At 39.9% G+C, this 22,989-nt stretch overlaps 1 protein-coding gene and 1 long non-coding RNA gene across 2 annotated transcripts; both read left to right on the top strand.

Annotated features, from left to right (window-relative positions):
* Positions 1-13,319: 13,319 nt before the first annotated feature.
* On the top strand, positions 13,320-13,938 carry LOC141619387 (uncharacterized). Its single transcript, XM_074436404.1, has 2 exons — positions 13,320-13,533; positions 13,706-13,938. The coding sequence occupies exons 1-2, from the start codon at positions 13,320-13,322 to the stop codon at positions 13,936-13,938; spliced, it is 447 nt and encodes a 148-aa protein (XP_074292505.1).
* A 492-nt stretch (positions 13,939-14,430) lies between these two features.
* LOC141621717 (uncharacterized) lies at positions 14,431-21,707 on the top strand. The gene is made up of 3 exons (XR_012532609.1): positions 14,431-14,501; positions 14,735-14,795; positions 21,639-21,707. It is a non-coding gene; the product is annotated as an uncharacterized LOC141621717 (long non-coding RNA).
* The last annotated feature ends 1,282 nt before the right edge of the window (positions 21,708-22,989 follow it).

The following is a 22,989-nucleotide window of genomic DNA, read 5'->3' on the forward strand; positions in this document are numbered from 1 at the left end:
TATTAAGTTTTAGTTGATTAAATTTGTAATAAACCTGTAATCGTTAAAGTTTTAATTTAAAGTACTTTGGTTTGTTGTACTTTGTTATTCACTACCTCGGGAAACCGAGATGGTAACAGTCCTATTTATTTGGGAATGTCTAGCTAAAGGCTCCCGAATAAATGGGGGTGTTACAAAGTGGTATCAGAGCAAAACGATCCTCAGGCCTAACTAATGAATAATAATGAACTTAGGATGTGTCTAAATAAAATGAACCCCGGGTAGAAACTGTTAGAAGCCCCTCTTAGTGCGGTTAAGAAGCTAGCCTTAATTCGCACCTTGGCCCTTCCAGTTTTGAACCGGTAACCTTGAGAGAATACTTGAGAGTGTGGGGTAAATTAAAATGAATATAGTATATTCCTATGAGGGATTTTGTTTGTCTTGGTTGCGTATTGTTGTCATTGATTATTGCGGTTACGGGGGCGTAACCTTATTTTACGGAGGAAGGGTGTGACATGATTTCTTTTAAGCACCTGTTTTAAGCATGTTGATATGAGTAAGTATGTGGGCATGTATGTGGAAGAAGTGAATATGATTAAACATGTGAAGTAGTAATTGTTGTGTGGAATTGTGAAGAATGCAATTTTGGATGATTTTACAAGATTTTACCCTTTATTGTTTTGGGTGTCATTTACTTCATGTTTAAAATTATTATACAAGATTTTTATGTGTGATACCCTTGTGAGTTAGATTTCATATGCCACTGGTCTTATATTCAAATAATATATGGTTTAGGAGAAATAAATATTTTAGTGGACAATAGTCGAAATATTCCTGTACAGTAATGTTTTCGCGCCATGTTTTTGTAAAAATTATCATTTAAAAAATACGTAATTATTTGTTATAATTCCAACTTCACTGTTTAATAGACTCATGCCTGTTTCTAAATTGGTAAGCCACGTTGTAAGGAAATATGTTGACAATTTATGGTGATTTTTACAAACTGACCTAAGTTTCTGACAAATTGCTGTAAAATTTCTGTTTCGACCAAGTAGCTTGTAAAATGCATTATAAATTGACCCTTTGAATTTTTGGCTTGATTCTTTTTCTCATAGTTTACTGACTCTCTGTATTTTCTAAAAAGTATAAGTTCTCAAAGAGTACTTAGTTATTATTTATGATTTTTAGAAGTTATAACATGTTTTCCTAGCCTTGAAAAGTATAAGTTTTGTTTCTTATCTTTTGCACATTGATATTTTGATGTTGTCAATTATGTGAAGTAGAATGATATGTCTAGTGATATGCGGAACGTGTTGCCCTAAGCCTATATTGCATCCATGTTTAAGTTAGATATCATTTTTAAGAAAAGATTAACTAAACAATTATGTGTATTTTGTTATAGATTATTACTTATTTTAGGAGTGTATTCGCCAATAGTTTAAATAAAGTTAGTTTAAGTTGTGGTTTTGCTACGTGGAAGTAAATCGAATATTTTATATTTAGTTAACCATTAATTCGTGTTGGAAGTAATACTTGTTTTATATTACAATGGGTGTTTAATATTTTGTGGCGTTACAACATTGAATTGTTGTTTCTAGTTTTTGGATATTCCGAACTTCGAGGACGAAGTTTATTTTTAGGGGAAAGGAATGTAATACTACAAATAATTTGAGTTATTAATTGTATACCTTGTGATAGGATTGATGTGGTTGATAATCGTAAATGGATAATTGTGTTGAATGATAGTAGTTATGAGAATGTTTATAAGTGTTGTGGTAGTAGTTGTAGGCGAACTTCGGGACGAAGTTCATTTTAAGGGGGGAAGACTGTAATACCCCGTATTTTAATAATAATTTATGTAATTTAATAATTGATTATAGACATTTCTAATAGTAATTATAATAAAGACGTTAAGTAAATAATAAACTAAGTATCTAAGTCGGGAATTGGGTTAAGCTTATAAGTGGATCTTGGGCCGTGTGTCATTGTTAATTAGACCGAAATTTATTAAATTGGTGTGAGTGTAATCGGGATTTATATCGGGAATTAATAATAATATAATATGGAAATAATAGTATATAAAAGTAATAATAATTATATCAATAATAATAAAGTTATGGCAAATAATAAATTAGTAAATATTGTATAAGGAAATCCTATTTATGGTAAGACTAACATATAATAATAATAATAATAATAATAATAATAATAATAATAATAATAATAATAATAATAATAATAATAATAATAATAATAATAATAATAATAATAATAATAATAATAATAATAATAATAATAATAATAATAATATAATGGTAATTATAATAATGATAATTCCTATACTAATTAGAATAAGGTAAATTATATAGTTTCCTAATTGACCTCGCATTCTCTACAATCCTACACTATAAATACCCTATTAAATCTGAGAAATAAATCACAAATTAAGAGGAGGAGCTTTTGGAGACGGAATTAGCAAGCGGTAATTAATAGGTAACAAATTCTAATCTCGTTTTATTTTCTTATTAAGCTGAATGTCAGATGATCTTAAGACACTTAGAAACTGACCCAAACCTTGACGGAATTAGACCAAACTTTGGGAGGTGGTTCGTGGGATTGCAAGGGTTGGAATGGGTGTAGTGGTGGTGTCTGGGAAGGCCTAGGGTGGCAGTGGCAGGCGGCTAAAGGTGGCTGGTCAGGGAAGTATTGCGAGTTGGTCGTGGGGTTTGGGATGGGTAATTGAACCCTCTAATGGCCAAGACTTGACCTGGGTAAGTTGGGGTGATGGGGGTAGTTAGTCGACCATGTTGATGGTGTTGGCATGGCGGCAGATGGTGGTTTTTGCGGGTGGTGGCCGGAGATCGCAAGAACATGGGAGAGCAGGGGTTTTGACGATCCTGTTTTAAGACGAGCGTTGTGGCCGCATAGCTGACTGTGAGTGAGGTTGGAGGGTACCGTTGGAATCACCATGCGGCGGTGGTGTTGATGGTGGTGGGAAATAATCGGTGTTGATGGTGGGGGTGGTCGTGGGGAAAGGCTTAATACACGGTGGTGAGGGGGTGTGTGGTGTCGGGTTTGTGAGGGGGCTGTTGCGGGTGTGTGTTTGGGGATGATGGTTGCGTGTGTAACACCCCCATACTCCGAGTGCCTTACCAGGACCACTCAGGTATGAAGACATCACCATCTCGGTGCCCGAGGTATGATAATCAAATAGACAAAACAGAAACAACATTTATTATAAGTAATTTAATGAATAAGTACAATCCTCGAAACCAAACTGAAAGTACAATACATTATTCCAAACTATCTGTTCTCAACTGAAATGTAAATAAATACTAAACTACAAACGGAAGACTCTATCGTCGTGTCGTGGCCATCCCAAACTATCCCAAAGTATCATCTCTATACTGTTCAATATCTGCTCACCATCCCCGAATGGATCACCGCAGGTTTTACAAAACAACACCGGGGTCGGTACTAATCACACAATCAATATAGATAACAACAATAAGACAAAGATAAAATTGAAACACACACACACCACCAACTCCCATCATCTCAATCGATCGTCCTTTGGACCCAGCCCGCCGCGATGGGGACCGCGGCCGTTCCCACCTAAGCCCCGCTCATCGCACGAGCGATAACCCTGTCCATTAATGTGCACATCCCCTTTCGTGGCGGGTTCCACGAAGGGCGAAACTAGGGCGTGAGATCACTCCCGCAAGTGACCCCACTCAGCCGAGAACGCATCTCGAGAGCCATAGAAACCAATCACAATCACAATCACAATCACAATCATCATATCAAACAACTAATTACAAGACATCACCAATATTCCATTATGGGACTAATGCGAGCAGAAATCCTACCGGAAAGCACAACACGCAGACGGTATCTACAATCTTGTCTCAAAACGCCTCTTCTACGAATTCTCCTCCTAACATATAACACATAAAGACTACCAATTACTTACTATTCATAAAACCCCCAAATCCTAAATTAGGGTTTGACCAAACCTAGCAAAACATTATATAAATTATACTAAAAGCTTACCCTCGACGCAAGGAATCCAACGACACGAACTACGATACATTTAATCGACCGTCGAACTCGGGAATTGTTAAGGATGCGATTAAGAAGATGACTGATCGCTTTCTCTCTTAAACAGGTTTTAGGTTTTGGTAAAAGTGAATTAAAACAACGACGATTATGTTTAAATACCCTAATCGCATAATTAACAAAACCCGCGAAAAACTCCCTCAGAACCGGACACTCGATCGAGTACCCAAGGTACTCGATCGAGTACCCTACTCGATCGAGTGCCCTGACTACTCGATCGAGTGCCCAACAGTCGAAACTATTTTGCTTCGCCACTTACCCTTACTCGACAGAGTAAGGCCTACTCGATAGAGTACCCCAAGACTCATAAATACGGAGTATTACGGTCTTCCCTCCTTAAAAGGAACTTCGTCCCCGAAGTTCAAACCACCACTAAACAAAGGTACTCCCATAAGCCTCCCGACTCGAAGGTCAAACAAAACACGACGTAAAACATGATACTAACCCCAACCTATCCCGACAATCATACCGACACAACATATAAAAGGTGTATATAGAACTCTTAAAAACTCTCGCGATCATCTCCTACCCCCTTAAAAGAAACAAGGTTACGTCTCCGTAACCATACATACCTGATCAAAAAGGAAAGGGTAACGCTCTTTCATGATATCCTCTGCCTCCCATGTAGCTTCCTCAGACTCGTGGTTAGACCAAAGGATCTTAAGCAAAGCTGTCTCACCACTCCTGGTCTTTCTAACCTTTCGGTCTAGGATGCGCTTAGGCACCTCCCGGATATGATAAAGACTCATCCAGCTCTAAGCACTCTGCCTCCAACACATGTGACGGGTCACTCACATACTTCCGCAGCTGCGATACATGAAACACATTATGCACTCTCTCCAATGCAGCCGGTAAAGCCAAACGATAAGCCACTTCCCCAACTCGCTCTAAGATCTCATAAGGCCCTATAAACTTCTGACTTAGCTTGCCTTTCTTCCCAAACCTCATAACCCCACGCATAGGAGACACTTTCAGAAGAACCTTGTCCCCAACCTGAAACTCTATGTCCCGACGATGTAGATCCGCATAACTCTTACGTCGATCCGGGGCTGCTCTCATCCGTTTCTCGATCATCTTAATCTGTTCCACCATCTCATGTACCATCTCTGGTCCTAAAACCACTGCCTCAGCACTATCGTCCCAACAGATCGGACTCCTACATCTCCTCCCATACAAAGCCTCAAACGGTGCCATACCAATACTAGTGTGATAGCTGTTGTTGTAAGAAAACTCTATCAAGTCCAACCTCTGCTCCCAGCTACCACCAAAATCCATCACACAAGCTCGCAACATATCCTCAAGAGTCTTGATTGTTCTCTCAGTCTGCCCGTCTGTCGCAGGATGAAATGCTGTACTCATCTTCAAAGCTGTTCCCAACGATTCCTGCAACTCCTTCCAAAACCTTGATATAAACCTCGCATCTCTGTCAGACACTATGTCCTTAGGGACTCCATGTAACTTAAGCACGTTCTTTCGATAGGCCATAGCCGATTGTGCCTTAGTCCATGTATCTTTCATTGGAACAAAGTGAGTGACTTGGTCGACGATCCACTATCACCCAAATCATATTGTTACCTTGTTGACTCTTAGGCAAACCCACAATGAAATCCATGGAAATGGATTCCCACTTCCACTCAGGCACCTCTAAAGACTGAACCTTACCTTGTGGTCTTCTCTGTTCCCCTTTAACTCTCTGGCATGTCAGACAACGGGACACAAACTCTTTGTCTCTTTCTTCATCCCAGGCCACCAAAACGTTTTCTTCAAATCCTTGTAAAGCTTGTCTCCACCGGATGAATCGAATATGGTGTGCAATGCGCTTGTCATGATTGTCTTTTTCAACTCCTCATCATTAGGAACACACCACCTACCATCAAACCTCAAGCTACCATCTGTATGAATGGAAAACCGGGACACTGTCCCTTTCTCTACTCCAGCTCTCCACTCCACTATCTTAGGATCCAAAGCCTGCTTATCCCGAATGTCATCATAAAACTCCATGTGTACTGTCATATCACCCATAGCATCTCCATTCTGCATCATATGAATCCCAAAGCTCGCTACCTCATCCCTCAGCCTCATCAAAGATAGAGCTGTACACAAGGAATGTACACTCTTTCTACTCAAAGCATCAGCAACAACATTGGCCTTCCCTTCATGGTAGATGATTTCCATGTCGTAGTCACCAATCAGCTCCATCCACCTCCTCTGTCTCATGTTCAACTCCTTCTGCGTGAAGATGTACTTGAGACTCTTGTGATCAGAAAATACCTTAAAGATTGCTCCATAAAGGTAGTGCCTCCAAATCTTGAGAGCAAACACCACTGCACCCAACTCCAGGTCATGAGTAGGGTAGTTCTCCTCATAAGGCTTCAACTGCCTAGAAGCATAGGCAATTACTTTACCATTCTGCATCAACACACATCCCAACCCATTCTTCGAGGCATCTGTATAGACCTCGAAATTCTCGCTCCCTTCAGGCAATGCCAAGACAGGAGCTGTGGTCAAACGCTCCTTTAAGGTTTGAAACGCCGTCTCACAACTCTCATCCCAACGAAACCTGTTCTCTTTCCTCATCAACGCTGTCATCGGTCTAGCTATCTTGGAGAAATCCTTCACGAACCGTCTGTAGTATCCAGCTAAACCCAAGAAACTCCTCACTTCAGCAACATTCTTTGGTGCTTCCCACTTTGTCACTGCCTCAATCTTCGCCGGATCCACAGCTACCCCATCTTTAGAGATTACATGCCCCAGAAAGGCAACTTTCTCCAACCAGAACTCACACTTGGACAGCTTAGCATACAACTCATGATCCCTCAAAGTCTGCAACACGATCCTCAGATGCTCCTCATGCTCCTCCTTAGTCTTAGAGTAGACCAAGATGTCATCGATAAACACTACTACAAACTGATCCAAGAACTGTCTGAAGATCCTATTCATCAAATCCATAAACACTGCCGGCGCATTAGACAACCCAAATGGCATCACCACATACTCATAGTGGCCATACCTTGACGTGAAAGCTGTCTTCGGTATGTCCACATCTCTAATCTTCACCTGATGGTACCCCGACCACAAATCAATCTTAGAAAAGACTGTTGCACCACTCAACTGATCAAACAGGTCATCTATCCTTGGCAAAGGATACTTGTTCTTTATCGTCACACGGTTCGACTCCGGTAATCTATGCACTGACCTCAAACTCCCATCTTTCTTCTTCACGAAAAGAACTGGTGCTCCCCAAGGCGATACACTTGGTCTAATGTATCCCTTCTCTATCAAATCATCCAACTGCTTCCTAAGCTCCTCCATCTCCTTAGGACCCATACGGTAGGGTGCCTTAGAGATTGGCCCCATCCCTGGCTTCAACTCAACGGTGAAATCTATCTCCCTCTTCGGTGGCAACCGGAATCTCCTCGGAAAAACATCGCAAACTCTCCCACCACCGGTATCTCATCAACTGTCGGGCTCTCTATCCGGTCATCTCTCACATGGCACAGGATCAAAGGACATCCCTTCCTCGAATACGACTTCAAGGTGACAATTGCAATCAACTTAACTTTGGGTTTGACTAGAAACCCACGATAAGACACACTTACACCCTTAGGACCTCTTAGGGACACTTTCTTTTGATGACAGTCTATCTTAGCCTTATACTTTCCTAACCAATCCATCACAACTATCATCTCAAAACCATTAAAAGGAAACTCTAGCAAGTCTACAGGGAAATCGACTTGCCCAACTATCAAAGATACATCTCTAAACAACCTCCCACACGATACGGACTCACCTGAAGGTATGAAAACTTGCTCCCTAACAGACTCATACACCCTCAAACCCAATGTTTTTACATGACTCGAAGACACAAACGACCGAGAAGCCCCCGAATCAAACAAAACAAACGTAGGAATACCATTAACAAGGAATGTCTGGGGTGATAACGTGCGCATCCTCCTCGGTTTGCCTTCTTGTCCATCATGAACAACTTGCCATGGTCTTACGCCCACCTCCCTGGACAAGACTAGGCGATGCGGTCGGCTTAGCACCCGACCCTTGATTGTTGTTGTTGTTCATCGGTGTCTTCGCATAAGAATTACCGCCGTTGCGGTTGCCTCCACTCGGTAGCTCGACCTCCCGGTTTGGCCATGATCCGGTGGTGCATTGCTTTCAAAGCTCGTGCGAGTCTCGAAAAGATCCGGTGCGCTCGTGCACTCATGTCTCTTGTGGCCTACGCCACCACAACCAAAGCGAGTCACTCCCCCTGTTGCTCACACTCCCACGACCTCGCCCAAAGGAAGTTCCAAGACTAAACCCGGACCGGAAGAAAATCCCTTAGATTGATTGTGGTTGCCTTTCTTGAAATTAGATTGGCCACCACCCTCGCTCTCGGACTTCCTCTTCTCCCCACCCGACCTCTCCCGAGCCATCTCCACTAGTCTCTCGGCTCTCCCGGCCCTCTTATACGCTTCCTTCACATCGTAAGGACTCCCACGGGTAACTTATCCATAATATTCGTGGTTAGCCCTCTCTCAAACCTCAAAGCCAGATTCTCCTCACTCAAACCCATATCCTCGGCATATCTGGATTTCTCATTGAACCGCTGTAGTACTCGGCCACAGACATCTCGGCCGTCATCTTAAACTTGTCGAACTCCTCTCTCAACTTACTCCTCACAAGTTCTGGTACGAACTCCTTCCTCTGACCCCTACGAAACTCCTCCCAAGGTATAGCAGGTAACCCTTGGTTGGTATATATCTCCTTGGCACTCACTTTCACTGAATCCCACCATTTGCCAGCTGCCTCCCTCAGATAGAATGCAGCCTGATCCACTCTCATCTCATCAGGACAGCGAACTAAATCTAGTATGTTCTCCATCTCCCTCAGCCAACTATCAAGATGGTTAGGCTCCTCAACTCCCTTGTACTCCTTCGGGTTAAACCTCGCAATATAGAGGCTGACTTTAGCATGGTCAACCTCCTTCTCCTTACTCTTATCCTTGTCCTCATTCACTCTCTTCGGGGTCTCGGAAGAGCGTCTGGTGCTCTAACATCTTGACGATGTCGTCCGTAGTCATAAGCTCAGCTCTCGCGTACAAAGCATTTCTCTTGGGCGGCATCTTGAAGCTATATAAGAAAGGGATAAACATAAACACGCGTACTAAACCTCAAAACACGAAAACGCGCTGCCCAGAACCTACTCGATCGAGTATCCAAACCCACTCGATCGAGTAACGGGCTACTCGATCGAGTGCCCCCATGTACTCGATCGAGTACCCAAACTCCAGAACCAAACAAACCTTCTGATCTCTAACCCACTCGATCGAGTATCTAGGCTACTCGATCGAGTGATTTCTACTCGATCGAGTACCCTAGTTACTCGATCGAGTGCCCCAAAACTCGATTCTGGACTCAAAATCGCCAAAACCTACCCGATCGAGTCAGCCTCACTCGATCAAGTACCACCAATACGTAAGAGCTACCCGCATATTACGTCGTATACTAACATGCTAACTTTATAAATCACATTATATCATAACAATCATGCTATTAATTGCCACGTTGTAAAAACATTCCATCATGCTATCATTTCATCAACAATGTCTATATATATATAACATTACTTTTCTTTCATCTCATCAACTTCCAATTCGAACATCCAACCATCAACACATTCCATCACATTGTTACGCAAGTTACTAAGCACACACATGACTCAACACACATTTCCCCCATGTGGCCGGTTCAAAGTTGTAGGGCGACCCCCGCGACTTTAGGACGTCTCCCAAGCCTTTGCACTAGCTCCTACAACTTTTACCCCGGGTTCATTTTAATTGACTCCCTATGTTCATTAAGTTCATTGGTTACAGGTTTCAGGATCGTCGCTCTGATACCATTTGTAACACCCCCATACTCCGAGTGCCTTACCAGGACCACTCAGGTATGAAGACATCACCATCTCGGTTGCCCGAGGTATGATAATCAAATAGACAAAACAGAAACAACATTTATTATAAGTAATTTAATGAATAATTACAATCCTCGAAACCAAACTGAAAGTACAATACATTATTCCAAACTATCTGTTCTCAACTGAAATGTAAATAAATACTAAACTACAGCGGAAGACTCTATCGTCATGTCGTGGCCATCCCAGCTATCCCAGTATCATCTCTATACCTGTTCAATATCTGCTCACCATCCCCGAATGGATCACCGCAGGTTTACAAAACAACACCGGGGTCAGTACTAATCACACAATCAATATAGATAACAACAATAAGACAAACAGACAGCTGAACACACACACACACCACCAACTCCCATCATCTCAATCCGACCGTCCCTTTGGACCGACCCGCGATGGGGACCGCAGCCGTTCCCACCTAAGCCCCGCTCATCGTACGAGCGATAACCCTGTCCATTAATGTGCACATCCCCTTTCGTGGCGGGTTCCACGAAGGGCGAAACTAGGGCGTGAGATCACTCCCGCAAGTGACCCCACTCAGCCGAGAACGCATCTCGAGAGCCATAGAAACCAATCACAATCACAATCACAATCACAATCACAATCACAATCATCATATCAAACAACTAATTACAAAGACATCACCAATATCCCATTATGGGACTAATATCGAGCAGAAATCCTACCCGGAAAGCACAACACGCAGACGGTATCTACAATTTGTCTCAAAACGCCTCTTCTACGAATTCTCCTCCTAACATATAACACATAAAGACTACCAATTACTTATTATTCATAAAACCCCCAAATCCTAAATTAGGGTTTGACCAAACCTAGCAAAACATTATATAAATTATACTAAAAGCTTACCCTCGACGCAAGGAATCCAACGACACGAACTACGATACGAACCGACCGTCCGAACTCGGGAATTGTTAAGGATGCGATTAAGAAGATGATGATCGCTTTCTCTCTTAAAAGGTTTTAGGTTTTGGTAAAAGTGAATTAAAACAACGACGATTATGTTGAAATACCCTAATCGCATAATTAACAAAAACGCGAAAAACTCCCAGTAAATCGGACACTCGATCGAGTACCCAAGGTACTCGATCAGTACCCTACTCGATCGAGTGCCCCACTACTCGATCGAGTGCCCAACAGGTCAGAAACTATTTTGCTTCGCCACTTACCCTTACTCGACAGAGTAAGGCCTACTCGATAGAGTACCCCCAAGACTATAAATACGTAGTATTACAGCGTGACTGGCAGCTAAGGCGTGTGTGGTCGTGTTGAGGTGCGAGCTAGTGGTGTCCGGGCTGGGTGGTGCGATTGGTGGACTCGTGGTGTTGGTATAGACGGGTTTAGGGGGGGTTGATGATGGTTTACATGGGTTAAAAAGGGGGAGTTCGTGGGTTTTACGTGGGTGGTTGTTAGGTTTGACTTATTTAGTTTTAAGACGGGTTTTTTATTTGGGTAACTCGGGTTTGTAATTGGGTCGGGTTTTAATATCGTGACCTTTAATAAATATAATAAATAATTATTTTGAATAAGTAAATAAAAGGAATAAATAAATAATTAAATAATTAAATTGAATTGAATTATGATATTTAGATTAGGTGACGGTTGTGAAGAATTATAATCGGATTGCTTCAATTATTTGGATTTCTTAAGCTGCTTAATTGGAATCGTTTACCAGGTAGGGATAATCCTACTCAACTCGACTTTTAATTATCTATGTTTGGTATGGTAGATTACTTACGTTAAAGTGAATTGATCGTATGTGAATTGTGTTGGTTGATATTATCGTAATTATTGGAAGGGAGAATTATGTTGCATGTATTGATTGATCATATCGTAATTGTTCGGAGGGTGAATTATATTGATTTGTGTTGGCTAATATTAATAGTATTGAAGAGGTGATTTGAATTGCTATCGTTGGTTGGAATGTGACTAATGTGTAAAGCTGTGCGACAGTCAGTGTACGTTGTTGAGAGAGTTTGTACACTGGGGGATAGTAATATGTACGTTGTGAGGGAGGGGTACTATTACATATTGCGGTACGTTGTTAAGGGAGGGGTACCAAAGTAATGTGAGCACGTTGTTAAGGGAGTTGTGCTAAGTAAAGGAAAGGAGCACGTTGTCAGGGGGTTGTGCAAGAAAGTGAATTGAATTGGATTGATAATTGTATGTTCTTGTTGTTTAGTTTTATTCCTACTCAACCTCGCGGTTGACTGTGTATTCGTGAACACCAGCGGTGAACCGTTTTATGGGGAGCAGATTTGACAAGTACTAAAGATTAGCTGACTCGGGAGCATCGGGACGAGAGCTTAACTTGGACCATAGTAGAAGTCTAGATCACATAGAATAATTATGTCACTTTATTTATTTCCGCTGCGAGTTGTAAATATTTTACATTAAGTTTTAGTTGATTAAATTTGTAATAAACCTGTAATCGTTAAAGTTTTAATTTAAAGTACTTTGGTTTGTTGTACTTTGTTATTCACTACCTCGGGAAACCGAGATGGTAACAGTTCTATTTATTTGGGAATGTGTAGCTAAAGGCTCCCGAATAAATGGGGGTGTTACAGTACTTGATGATGAAGAATTGAAAAGAATGATTTTGACAGAAGCACATTCTACACCATATTATGTGCATCCTGGAGGGGATAAGTTATATAAAGATTTGAAGAAGGCGTTTTGGTGGCCTGGGATGAAGAAGGAGGTTGGTGAGTTTGTTTCGAGATGTCTAGTTGATCAAAGGGTAAAAGGTGAGCATAAGAGACCACAAGGGAAAGTACAGTCTTTAGATGTGCCTAAATGGAAGTGGGAGAGCATTTCTATGGATTTTATTGTTGGTTTGCCTCGCACTCAGAAGGGCGATAATATTATTTAGGTGATAGGAGACTGTTTGACTAAGACGGCGGATTTTATTCCTTTGAAAGACACATGGAGTAAGCCTGAATTGGCTAAAGCTTATGTAAGGAATATTGTGAAATTACATGGGATTCTAAAGGATATTCTTTCTGATCGTGATTCAAGGTTTATTTCTAAGTTCTGGCAAGAGTTACAGAAGTGTATGGGTACGACCTTGAAAATGAGCACTGCATTTCATCCAGCTACAAATGGAGAGACTGAGAGGACTATTCAGACTTTAGAGTATGTTAAGAGCTTGTGTCTTGGAGTTTGGAGGTTCATGGGAAGAGAGGTTAGATCTGATAGAATTTTCTTATAATAACAGTTATCATGCTAGTATTGGTATGGCGTCTTTTGAGGCTTTGTATAGAAGGAAGTTTCGGAGTCCAATTTGTTGGGATGGTGTCACTAATGCCGTGACATTAGGGCCTGGGTTGATTCAGCAGATGGTTGAACAAGTACATGTGATTAGACAAAAGATCAAAGCTGCACAAGATCGACATAAGAGTTATGCAGATTTGAAGAGGAGTAAGATTGAGTTTATGGTGGGAGATAAGTGTTATTGAAAGTATCACCAATGAAGGGTGTGATGTGGTTTGGCAAGAGAGGGAAGTTGAGTCAGAAGTACATTGGACCTTATGAGATTTTAGACAGGGTTGGTGAAGTGGCATATCGTCTTACACTACCACCAACTTTAGCAAGAGTACATAATGTTTTTCATGTTTCACAGTGAGGAAGTATGTATGTAATGCTACTCATGTGTTAGAAGCTGAGACAGTTGAGATGAATGAGAATTTGTCTTATGAGGAAGTGGCAAAGGAAATTTTGGACAGGAAGTTGAGAAAGACTAGGAATAGTGAGATTGCTTTGGTGAAAGTTTTATGGTTTAATCATAATGTAGAGGAAGCTACCTGGGAAGTTGATGCTGAGATGAAGGAGAAGTATCCTCATTTGTCTGCGTAAGGTATGTTGGTTACGACGATGTAACCTTTTTTCTTTCAGGGGTAGAATATCACATCGCGTTGATTTTGGTCATTTATCGTGTAGTTGATGGATTCGGTAATATGGTGTGGTGAAATTCAGGACAAAGTTCTTTTTAAGGAGGGAAGATTGTAATACTTTGTATTTTTAATTAATAATTAATAATTTATATTTATAAGAAGTGAATAAATAATAATAAGTTGTTGTCGTAAAAAGAAAAGAAAAATAAAATAAACAAATTAGACGGACTGGGTTGGACCAAGTGTGACCACGGGTTGGACAGTGATGGGTGACGGGTTGGACCGTGTTTGAAGGGAAGGTGGTATGTGGTTTGGGTTTTACCTATGTACTAAGATATTTTCATTATTTTAATATTAAAAGCACTTTCCTAGAACCTTCCAACTACATCAACCAACTTATATAAATACCTACCCTATGCCTTACCATCATATTTATACTTCACAAAAAACTCAATACAATTGTGAGGAGAGCTTTTGTGAGACAACTTTAAGACGGAGTTTTTATCTTTCGCTAATTAAATTGTGGTAAGTTATCTAATCGCCTCATATCAATTATTTACGTTTGATCTTGACCGTACCTTGAGCCGTTGACCACCGTGACCGTGGGAGGGGCGTTGACCGACGGATTGCCGCCGTCGGGTCACCCGTGATGTAGGGCGTGTTAGTTATGGTTTTGCGGGATTGTTTTGGGTAGTTTACATCTTAAATTCATTAACGAGATTAGTTATTAATTATACATAATTTAATTATTTGTTTAGGTGGTGAATTTGTTGAAGAAGCTTTTTGATTGTTTGATTGGTTGAGAAGAATTGCTAAATGGTAGGTTAACTACTTAATTATACTATATTGGTAATTGGGGAATTGTTGAAAGATGAATATTATTGTAATTGTTGTCCTGAGCACATCGTCGTAATTGTTGTCTCGAGCATATTGTTATGATTGTTGTCTCATGATCACATTGTTATCATTGTTGGTTGGAGTTGTGAAAGAGGAATGGCAATGCTTTGAGATTATTTGGTCATTCAGGCACGGGGATGTGGAAGAGCCGTGGTCTTGTACGGTTTTGGTCTGCCAGGCACGACGGTGTTCGTAGGTTGTCGTGGACCTGAGTAGTTGATGCGTGCATTTTATATAGACTTTTTGTACTGTATTTACACGCATTTCTATGCATATTTAGTAGTGTTTAGCTACAAATGTCCCCCGAATAGTCTACTTTGGTTTGTCTTGTATTATTTGCAGGTATGAACCGGAGAGGGGCATAATAAAGCATAAAACCTGTCCCTATGCATACACTTTGGAGATGCGTTGAGTCGGAGCTTGGAAACTACTAATTGTGATGCGCGTAGAAGTAAGATAGCAAGGCGAGCAAAATAAGAGCTTCAAATTACTAGTGCCTATTTGAAGAGACATATCTCGAGTTCTTCAACTTATATTCAAGTGATTCCAACTGGAGGTGAAATCTTGTCTTCTTAGCTTTCGAACGCCATGAAAATCGCTTCATTCCGACAAGTAACGAAGAAATGGAGGCCCTTTGAAGTCAGTGCGGGAAGCAGGAATTACGCGCTGAAACCACTCGATCGAGTACTTTAGTGCTCGATCGAGTACATTTTGTGTTTGATAGAGTACTTTAAATCTCTCGATCGACTACCTTGATTCTTAATGTACTTGATCGAGTGCTTTAGTGCTCGATCGAGAGCCTTTGAGGAAAAAATATTCGATCGACCAAGTTTATGTCGCTCGATCGAGCAAAACCAAGTCTGACGCGCAATATTTATGTCAAGACTTACTATATTTAGCTATAATATTTTATTAGATAATAAAATCTCTTACTATATAAGAGAAAAACATTCATTAGGTTAATTAAGGGTTCGTAACTTTTCAATACTTGAACCTCTATTACGTTGCTTTGTTCTTCTTATTCCGGATCTTAAACTCTGTAGTTTCTCTTCCTTTATCTTAATTCTAATATTAATTCTTTATCCTTTGCATCTTTAATTCTCTTATTTTTCTAATTTCACTTCCTTTAATCTCTTTGCTAATTTACTTTATGTTATTTCGTTTCTTCCCTCTTATTATTATGTTGTTATTGATTATCTCTTTAGTTGTTATTAGTTTCGTTAATTTCATTATGCATATCTAATTCTCTCGCTAGGATTTAGGGGAACCATGAATCAATGATGGTAGTTAAATAGGTTTATAGATATGATGCTTGTTTCATGTCGTTGTTATTATAAGTAGCTTTTAATGACGATTAGACGGTTAATGCGCATAATTGTTCTAGTTGTTTTTGGCAAACTATGACCTAGATCGGAAGATTGGAAGGAGTGAGACTCGCTACAATTCTTTAGGATACTCTAATGAGGGCGGAAGCTAAGTTAGTAGTATTTTAGGGTGAATAGCGGACCGGAAGAACCTTTTCATTACCCCTTAGACCGACGTATGTGACTAATCTGCGACCTAGACTACGACCATGGGACATTCAATGGTGACCCGACAATCCTAGTTCCCTTTCTCTCTATTGTTAGATTTATTTACATCTCGTTGTTTAGTTAGACTAGTTAGTTATAAATTCAACCAAAATCCCCCAATGGTGACATCTGACAGACTTAGTTGAGCAAGTATATACAATAGCCTCCCCGTGGATTTGACCCCGACTTCCCTAGCTGCATTAGTTAGAGACCTTTTGGGTTTATCTTTGATAGGGTTGCGATAGCCGTATCAAATTTTGGCGCCGTTGCCGGGGAGGCGACGCTTTTTACTTGTTTTATTTGAGTTTATCTTAAGCCTCAAGGAATTTATTCCTTGAGGCAGTTCTTATCTTCTTTTCTAGTGCTGTTTTGATAGGTCCTACAGGTCTATCTAAACAGGATTATTGGGAGAATATCATCAAAGGAAAGGCTGGAGTACCTTTGATCTTCCACCTATACTCCATCCCATAGCGTAACAGGTGGTATTTTGTGAGAGATGTGGTGCTATGGGGCATTATGTTGTTACTTGTTATGAGGAGAATGACCGAGTCTATGTCTATCGGCAGTATAGACAAGGTCGTTATGGTTCTCAAAGTGGGGGTTACCCAAACTATTCTCCACTTCCGCCACAGAATTACTATGTGCCGCCACATCCGACTCACTAGCAGGCTTTCAAAAGCCTTCATTTTCTTTTCGCCGCATCAAGTTCCTCCCTCTACTATCAACAAGGAAGAGATTGCTGAATTGAAGTCTTTAGTGAAGACACTTGGACATTTAGTGCAAGAATCTGATAAATCTAGAGAAGCTTTTTTCAAGGGATTTGAGTCACAATTGGCTCAAGTAGCTGCCGAGCAAGATTTAGATATGTACTACTCGGAAATAGAAGATGTTGTTGAAAATGAAGCATATCTCGAAGACTTCAATACTGTTCAGCATGAGAAATTCGATCGAACAGCTTACAATGTTCGATCGAATGCTTTATATGAGGAAGAGTTCCATCGAGAGCCCATTGTTAGTCGATCGAACACCGTTCAGTAGGAGGACATCAATCGAACATATTCTTCTGTTCGATCGAACTTTTTGTATGAAGAAGACTTCGATCAAACAGTTGTAAGCCTTCGATCTAGTAGTTTTGGTGAAGAAACCCTTCGATCGAGCACTACTCATTCTCGATCGAATTATTTGGCTATGAACAGTGTTTACTCGTCAGTTACGCCTATCCCAGATGACGGTAAGAAGGTAATTGAAGACTAGTCCTATCTAACTGTAGGTAATGTTATTCCTTTTATTGATCCCGATGAGGTTCCTCCTAATCCTTCCGTTAAATCATATATTGTTGTTAATTTGACGTCTCTGCCCCAGTTTCGGAGCAAGTTCGAGGGATTTCGTCTTGTTTCTTCTTATACAGGTCTTGATAGGTTAGAAGACCCCGAAGGAGGATTTGAAGATTTCATCCTACATAACAAGAGGGCGTGGGATAAGGCCAAGAGAAGACGTGGCGTAGTTGATGCTGTAAAGAGTCGCTGTTCTTCCGATGCTATGATGTGGCGACCAAAAGTAAAAATCATGGATGCTGAAGGGACTGCATTCCGTCAAAAGCCTTGGTGTAGGCCATTGATTTGCGTGGGTGGATGAAGAAAAGAAGGTCGAGCTGGTACCTATCGGAAACTAGCGCTGACCGGGAGGCATGATTTTGTTTTGTTTGGAGTTTTTAAACATTCTTTTATTTAGTTTTGTGTTCTTAATAATTAGTTTTCTCGACTACAGACTGTGAAACATTTTAGATTTGGTTTTGGTAGTATTTTTGGGGCGCTATTTGCGTAATTGCAGGTACACCTGCATTCTTTTCGCGAATTGAGTTGATCCGGTGCTGCTAGCTATGACCTCCCATGTTGCTGGCTGGTTTGGGGAGGTCTCTCTCTATTTCATGCTATCCTGTGAGTTTCTTAGCTCTATATCTCCTTCATTTCCTTCAGTTTGCATTTTCCCTTTCCCCTTTTGCTGTTGTTGTTAGCTGTTGAGTACAACTGTACAATGAGGGCATTGTACGGTTTGGTTTGGGGAGGGTATATGCATCCATATCTATGTCTGCATATCTTTCTTATTGCATTTCAGTTAGCACGTTTAATTTTTGCATGCATTGTTTATTTTAATTTCAAAAATTAAAAAATCTTTCGAAAACTCAAAAAATCATGTATTTTCTTTGCATTAGGTTGAGTCGAAACGGTATATTTAAATGATGAAATTGCACTACATTTAGTCAATTTGCCTAAGCCTTGCAATTTTGACATCTCTTAGCATATTCATTTGCATAATCTACGAGTTTGTGTTGAAATTTAGCTGAACGAATAGACTTGACCTAAGATTTTGGCAACCTATTTATAATTTCTAAGGATTTAGAGCCGTATAAACTGGTGACGTCTATGACCAGTTTCCTGTAGGATTGTGAGTAGTTACTCCTTGCATAGCATGTAATATCAAATGCATAAATATGAAATTTATTTTCTTATTGCTTGCATACAACCAGGTTAGCGGCGGTGTCACATGTAGGGGAGGTGCTTACATTCCCCTTTCTTACATTACTACCCATGAGCTTCACATAGCCAAATTTACTTGTTTTGACCCTCTTAACTACAGTCCAAATCTTAGTCTACCCTAGTCAAGCTAGTTTAGTAGTTATTGCGGGTATGTTGTTTATTGTCATTTTGGTTTGCTTTGAAAAGGAAGTTGGTTGGTATGCATGAATAGGAGAAGAAGAATTGAAAAAAAAAATGAAAAAAAAATTCGGAAAAAATGAAAAAAAGAAAAAAAAGAAGGAAGAAAAGAAGTGGAAAAAATGAGAATTATGTTACTCCTATGTTTTATTTTGATTTTATGAGGAGTATTTAGATGGTTTAGTGAGCTTATTGCCAATGAAGGCATTGTATTTATTCTTGAAGTTGGCTTAGTAGTGGATGCTGTAATATTGGTTTGTTTAGGTGTTAGCTTGGCTTTTACCTCCGCATTCCCAAAATGTTTTGCCCTTTCTTACCCATTACCTTACTTCCCATATTTTGTAAGTACTCGGCTTGTGATAGGACCTTGTTGGATGGAGTGTATGTGTACGGTAACTAGAATTGTTTATCATATTAGATTGCGCGCATGTTTATGTAGGTCGTAGTTTAGGTGAGCGACTATACTTTTCTTTCTCTCTTACATATAATTGCCTACCCTTTGCTTCATGAGAGGAGAGTGACCCGTGAGAGTCCAATTTTGAAGGTCTTGCAAGGTCGACGGTTCAGCTACTTCTTTAAACATCCTTATAACTCGTTTGTATCTGACACTGTTGCTATTTTGTTGATTTATTGCATTAAACTGGTTTAGGTGGACGATTTGTAGCTAGCTCTGAGTTTCACTCCGTTCCACTAGTTAGTTGCATTTAGTTTTCTTGGGCACAAGCAAAGGTTTGGTTTGTGGAGGTTTGATGCGTGCATTTTATATAAACTTTTTGTACCGTATTTGCACGCATTTCTATGAATATTTAGTAGTGTTTAGCTACAACTGTCCCCCGAATAGTCTACTTTGGTTTGTCTTGTATTATTTGCAGGTATGAACTAGAGAGGAGCCTAATCAAGCTTAAAACTTGTCCCGATGCATACATTTTGGAGATGATTTGAGTCGGAGCTTTAAATTACTAGTGCCTATTTTGAAGGGCCATATCTCGAGTTCTACAAACGATATTTAAGTTATTCCAGCTGGAGGTGAAAGCTTGTCTTCTTAGCTTTCCAACGCCATGCAAATCGCTTCATTCCGACAAGTAACGAAGAAATGGTGGCCGTTTGAATTGAAGTGTGCGAAGTAGGAATTACGCGCTGAAACCACTCGATCGAGTACTTTAGTGCTCGATCGAGTACTTTTTGTGTTCGATCGAGTACTTTAAATCTCTCGATCGACTACCTTGATTCTTACTGTACTCGATCAAGTGCTTTAGTGCTCAATCGAGAGCCTTTCAGGAAAAAATACTCGATCGACCAACTTTATGTTGCTCGATCGAGCAAAACCAAGTCTGACGCGCAATATTTATGTCGAGACTTATTATATTTAGCTATAATATTTTATTAGATAATAAAATCTCTTACTATATAAGAGAAAAACATTTATTAGGTTAAGGGTTCAGAACTTTTTACTGCTTGAACCTCTATTAGGTTGCTTTGTTCTTCTTATTCCGGATCTTAAACTATGTAATTTCTCTTCCTTTCTCTTAATTCTAGTATTAATTCTTTATCCTTTTCATATTTAATTCTCTTATTTCCTTAATTTCTCTTCCTTTAATCTCTTGTTAATTTAGTTTATGTTCTTTCGTTTCTTCCCTCTTATTATTATGTTGTTATTGATTATTGCTTTAGTTGTTATTAGTTTCGTTAATTTCATTATGCATAGTTAATTCCCTCGCTAGGATTTAGGGGAACCATGAATGAATGATGGTAGTTAAATAGGTTTGCAGATCTGATGCTTGTTTCATGTCTTTGTTGTTATAAGTAGCTTTTAAAGACGATTAGACGGTTAATGCGCATAATTGTTCTCGTTGTTTTTGGCAAACTCTGATCTAGATCGGAAGATTGGAAGGAATGAGACCCGCTACAATTCTTTAGGATACTCTAGTGAGGGCGGAAGCTAAGTTAGTAGTATTTTAGAGTAAATAGTGGACCGGAAGGACGTTTTCATTACTCCTTAGACCGACGCATGTGAGTAATCTGCGACCTAGACTACGACCATAGGACATTCATTGGTGACCCGATAATCCTAGTTCCCTTTGTCTCTATTGTTAGATTTATTTACTTCTCGTTGTTTAGTTAGATTAGTTAGTTATAAAATCAACCAAAAAAAACCCAACTGTGACATCTGACAAACTTAGTTGAGCAAGTAGATAAAATAGCCTCCATATGGATTCGACCCCGACTTCCCTAGCTGCGTTAGTTAGAGACCTTTCGGGTTTATCTTTGATAGGGTTGCGACAGCCGTATCAGTAGTACACCGTGTGTGGTGTCAGTTGTGTTGCTTGATTGGTCGTGGCGTGTGATGAGGCATGCGGATGAGCCGTGTGTGATGGACTTGGTTTAAGCCTTTAATCGTATCGTATTGTTATTGTTGTTTAGTTATCCTACTCAACCTCGTGGTTGACTGTGTATCTGTGATGAACCATAATTGGGAGCAGATTGATTTCAGGTTAGCTTGTGAGAAGTGTTGGATGCTTAAAAGGGAGAGCTTGGGACGAGATTATCACTTGAGTCTATAGATCGCCTAAATTCATTTAGACACTAGTTATTTTATTTCCGCTGCAATTGTTTTAAAAATGTACTTTGTAATATTTATTTATCTTGTTGGAATTTTGTAATAAAGTCTTTTGAGGCACTTTAATTTATATCGTCTTAAAGTACTTTGGTTATTGTTTGTCTTTTATACTTACTACCTCAGACTACTATGATGGTAACACCTTTATTTAATTGGGAATGTCTTGCTAAAGGCTCTTAAATAAATGGGGGTGTTACATTTATTGTACGTGCTTCTGATCTTCACCTACTCGATCGAGTAGGCTGTAATCGATCTAGTGACCCCTGTATCGGTCTTATGCTTATCGTTTTTTACCTCCTTGCATGTCGTAGTTATTTCAAAGATGTTCTTTTGCTTCTTTATGCATTGTTTTACATATGTGTTGGTCCTGATGCGTAAGTTACCAGACCTTGTTATTTAAGGAGTAGCACCTTTTGATGGGTATGAGTTTTAAGGGGAGGACATGAGTTATATGTGGTTGTGATAAATTGTGGAAAAATAAAAGGGAGATTGATGAGCTTATTGAGGCATGGAGCATGTTTTGTGAGACGTGGTGAGTGATATAATTGTGAGTTTGAGTAGTGTAAGGTTGAGATGAGGGATGCGTATTGTGGCAAATTTGGATGTGTAAGGATTTATGGAGGGAGATGGTTAGGATTGTGTTGGTTAAGGATATATGTGATGGAAGGTCGTTATAGAGGGATGGAAACGAATGGTGTATAGTGAGATCGAGTTATTCCGCGATGTGTAGGTAGTGGCCAAGTTTGGGAATTTGTGTCATCAAGAGGTGAAACTAGTGTGTGATTTCCCTGGGCAATTAACGGTATGAAATAAGTTTTGGTTTCTAGAGGCGAAAAAAAAAAGAATTAGTTCAAGAGTAAACGTTGATTGTGTGGATTGATTGGTGACAAGTGTGAGTGATAGCATGATCAGAGAAGATCCATGGTAAGAAAGAATGAGAAGATATTGATATGAATTAATGGAATTTGAGTTGTGAAGCAACAAGAAGGTAACCGGATTACTAAAGAGTTAGGTAGAAGAAGGAATAAAACGAATTATTAATTAGTATTGTTGAGTGTTGTAGATACCTCATTTCTACACCTCCCGCTAACCACCCAGTGATGATTGGGCCACATGTTTACAACATGGAACGATTTTATGACAGTCCATAAGCTCATCAACAAGTGATAGCTCAAACACTCGAGTCAACCCTTTGGTCATCATCTACGCGCCGA

The sequence above is a fragment of the Silene latifolia genome, chromosome X (genome assembly GCF_048544455.1).
Source record: "Silene latifolia isolate original U9 population chromosome X, ASM4854445v1, whole genome shotgun sequence".
Lineage (NCBI taxonomy): Eukaryota > Viridiplantae > Streptophyta > Magnoliopsida > Caryophyllales > Caryophyllaceae > Silene > Silene latifolia.

Excerpts from the sequence above, each read along its gene's own strand:
- LOC141619387 (XM_074436404.1), top strand. The coding sequence starts at position 13,320 with ATGGCGTCTTTTGAGGCTTTGTATAGAAGGAAGTTTCGGAGTCCAATT. Across the intron at positions 13,534-13,705 it reads GTTTATGGTGGGAGATAAGT|TGAGGAAGTATGTATGTAAT; the intron begins GTTATTGAAAGT and ends CATGTTTCACAG.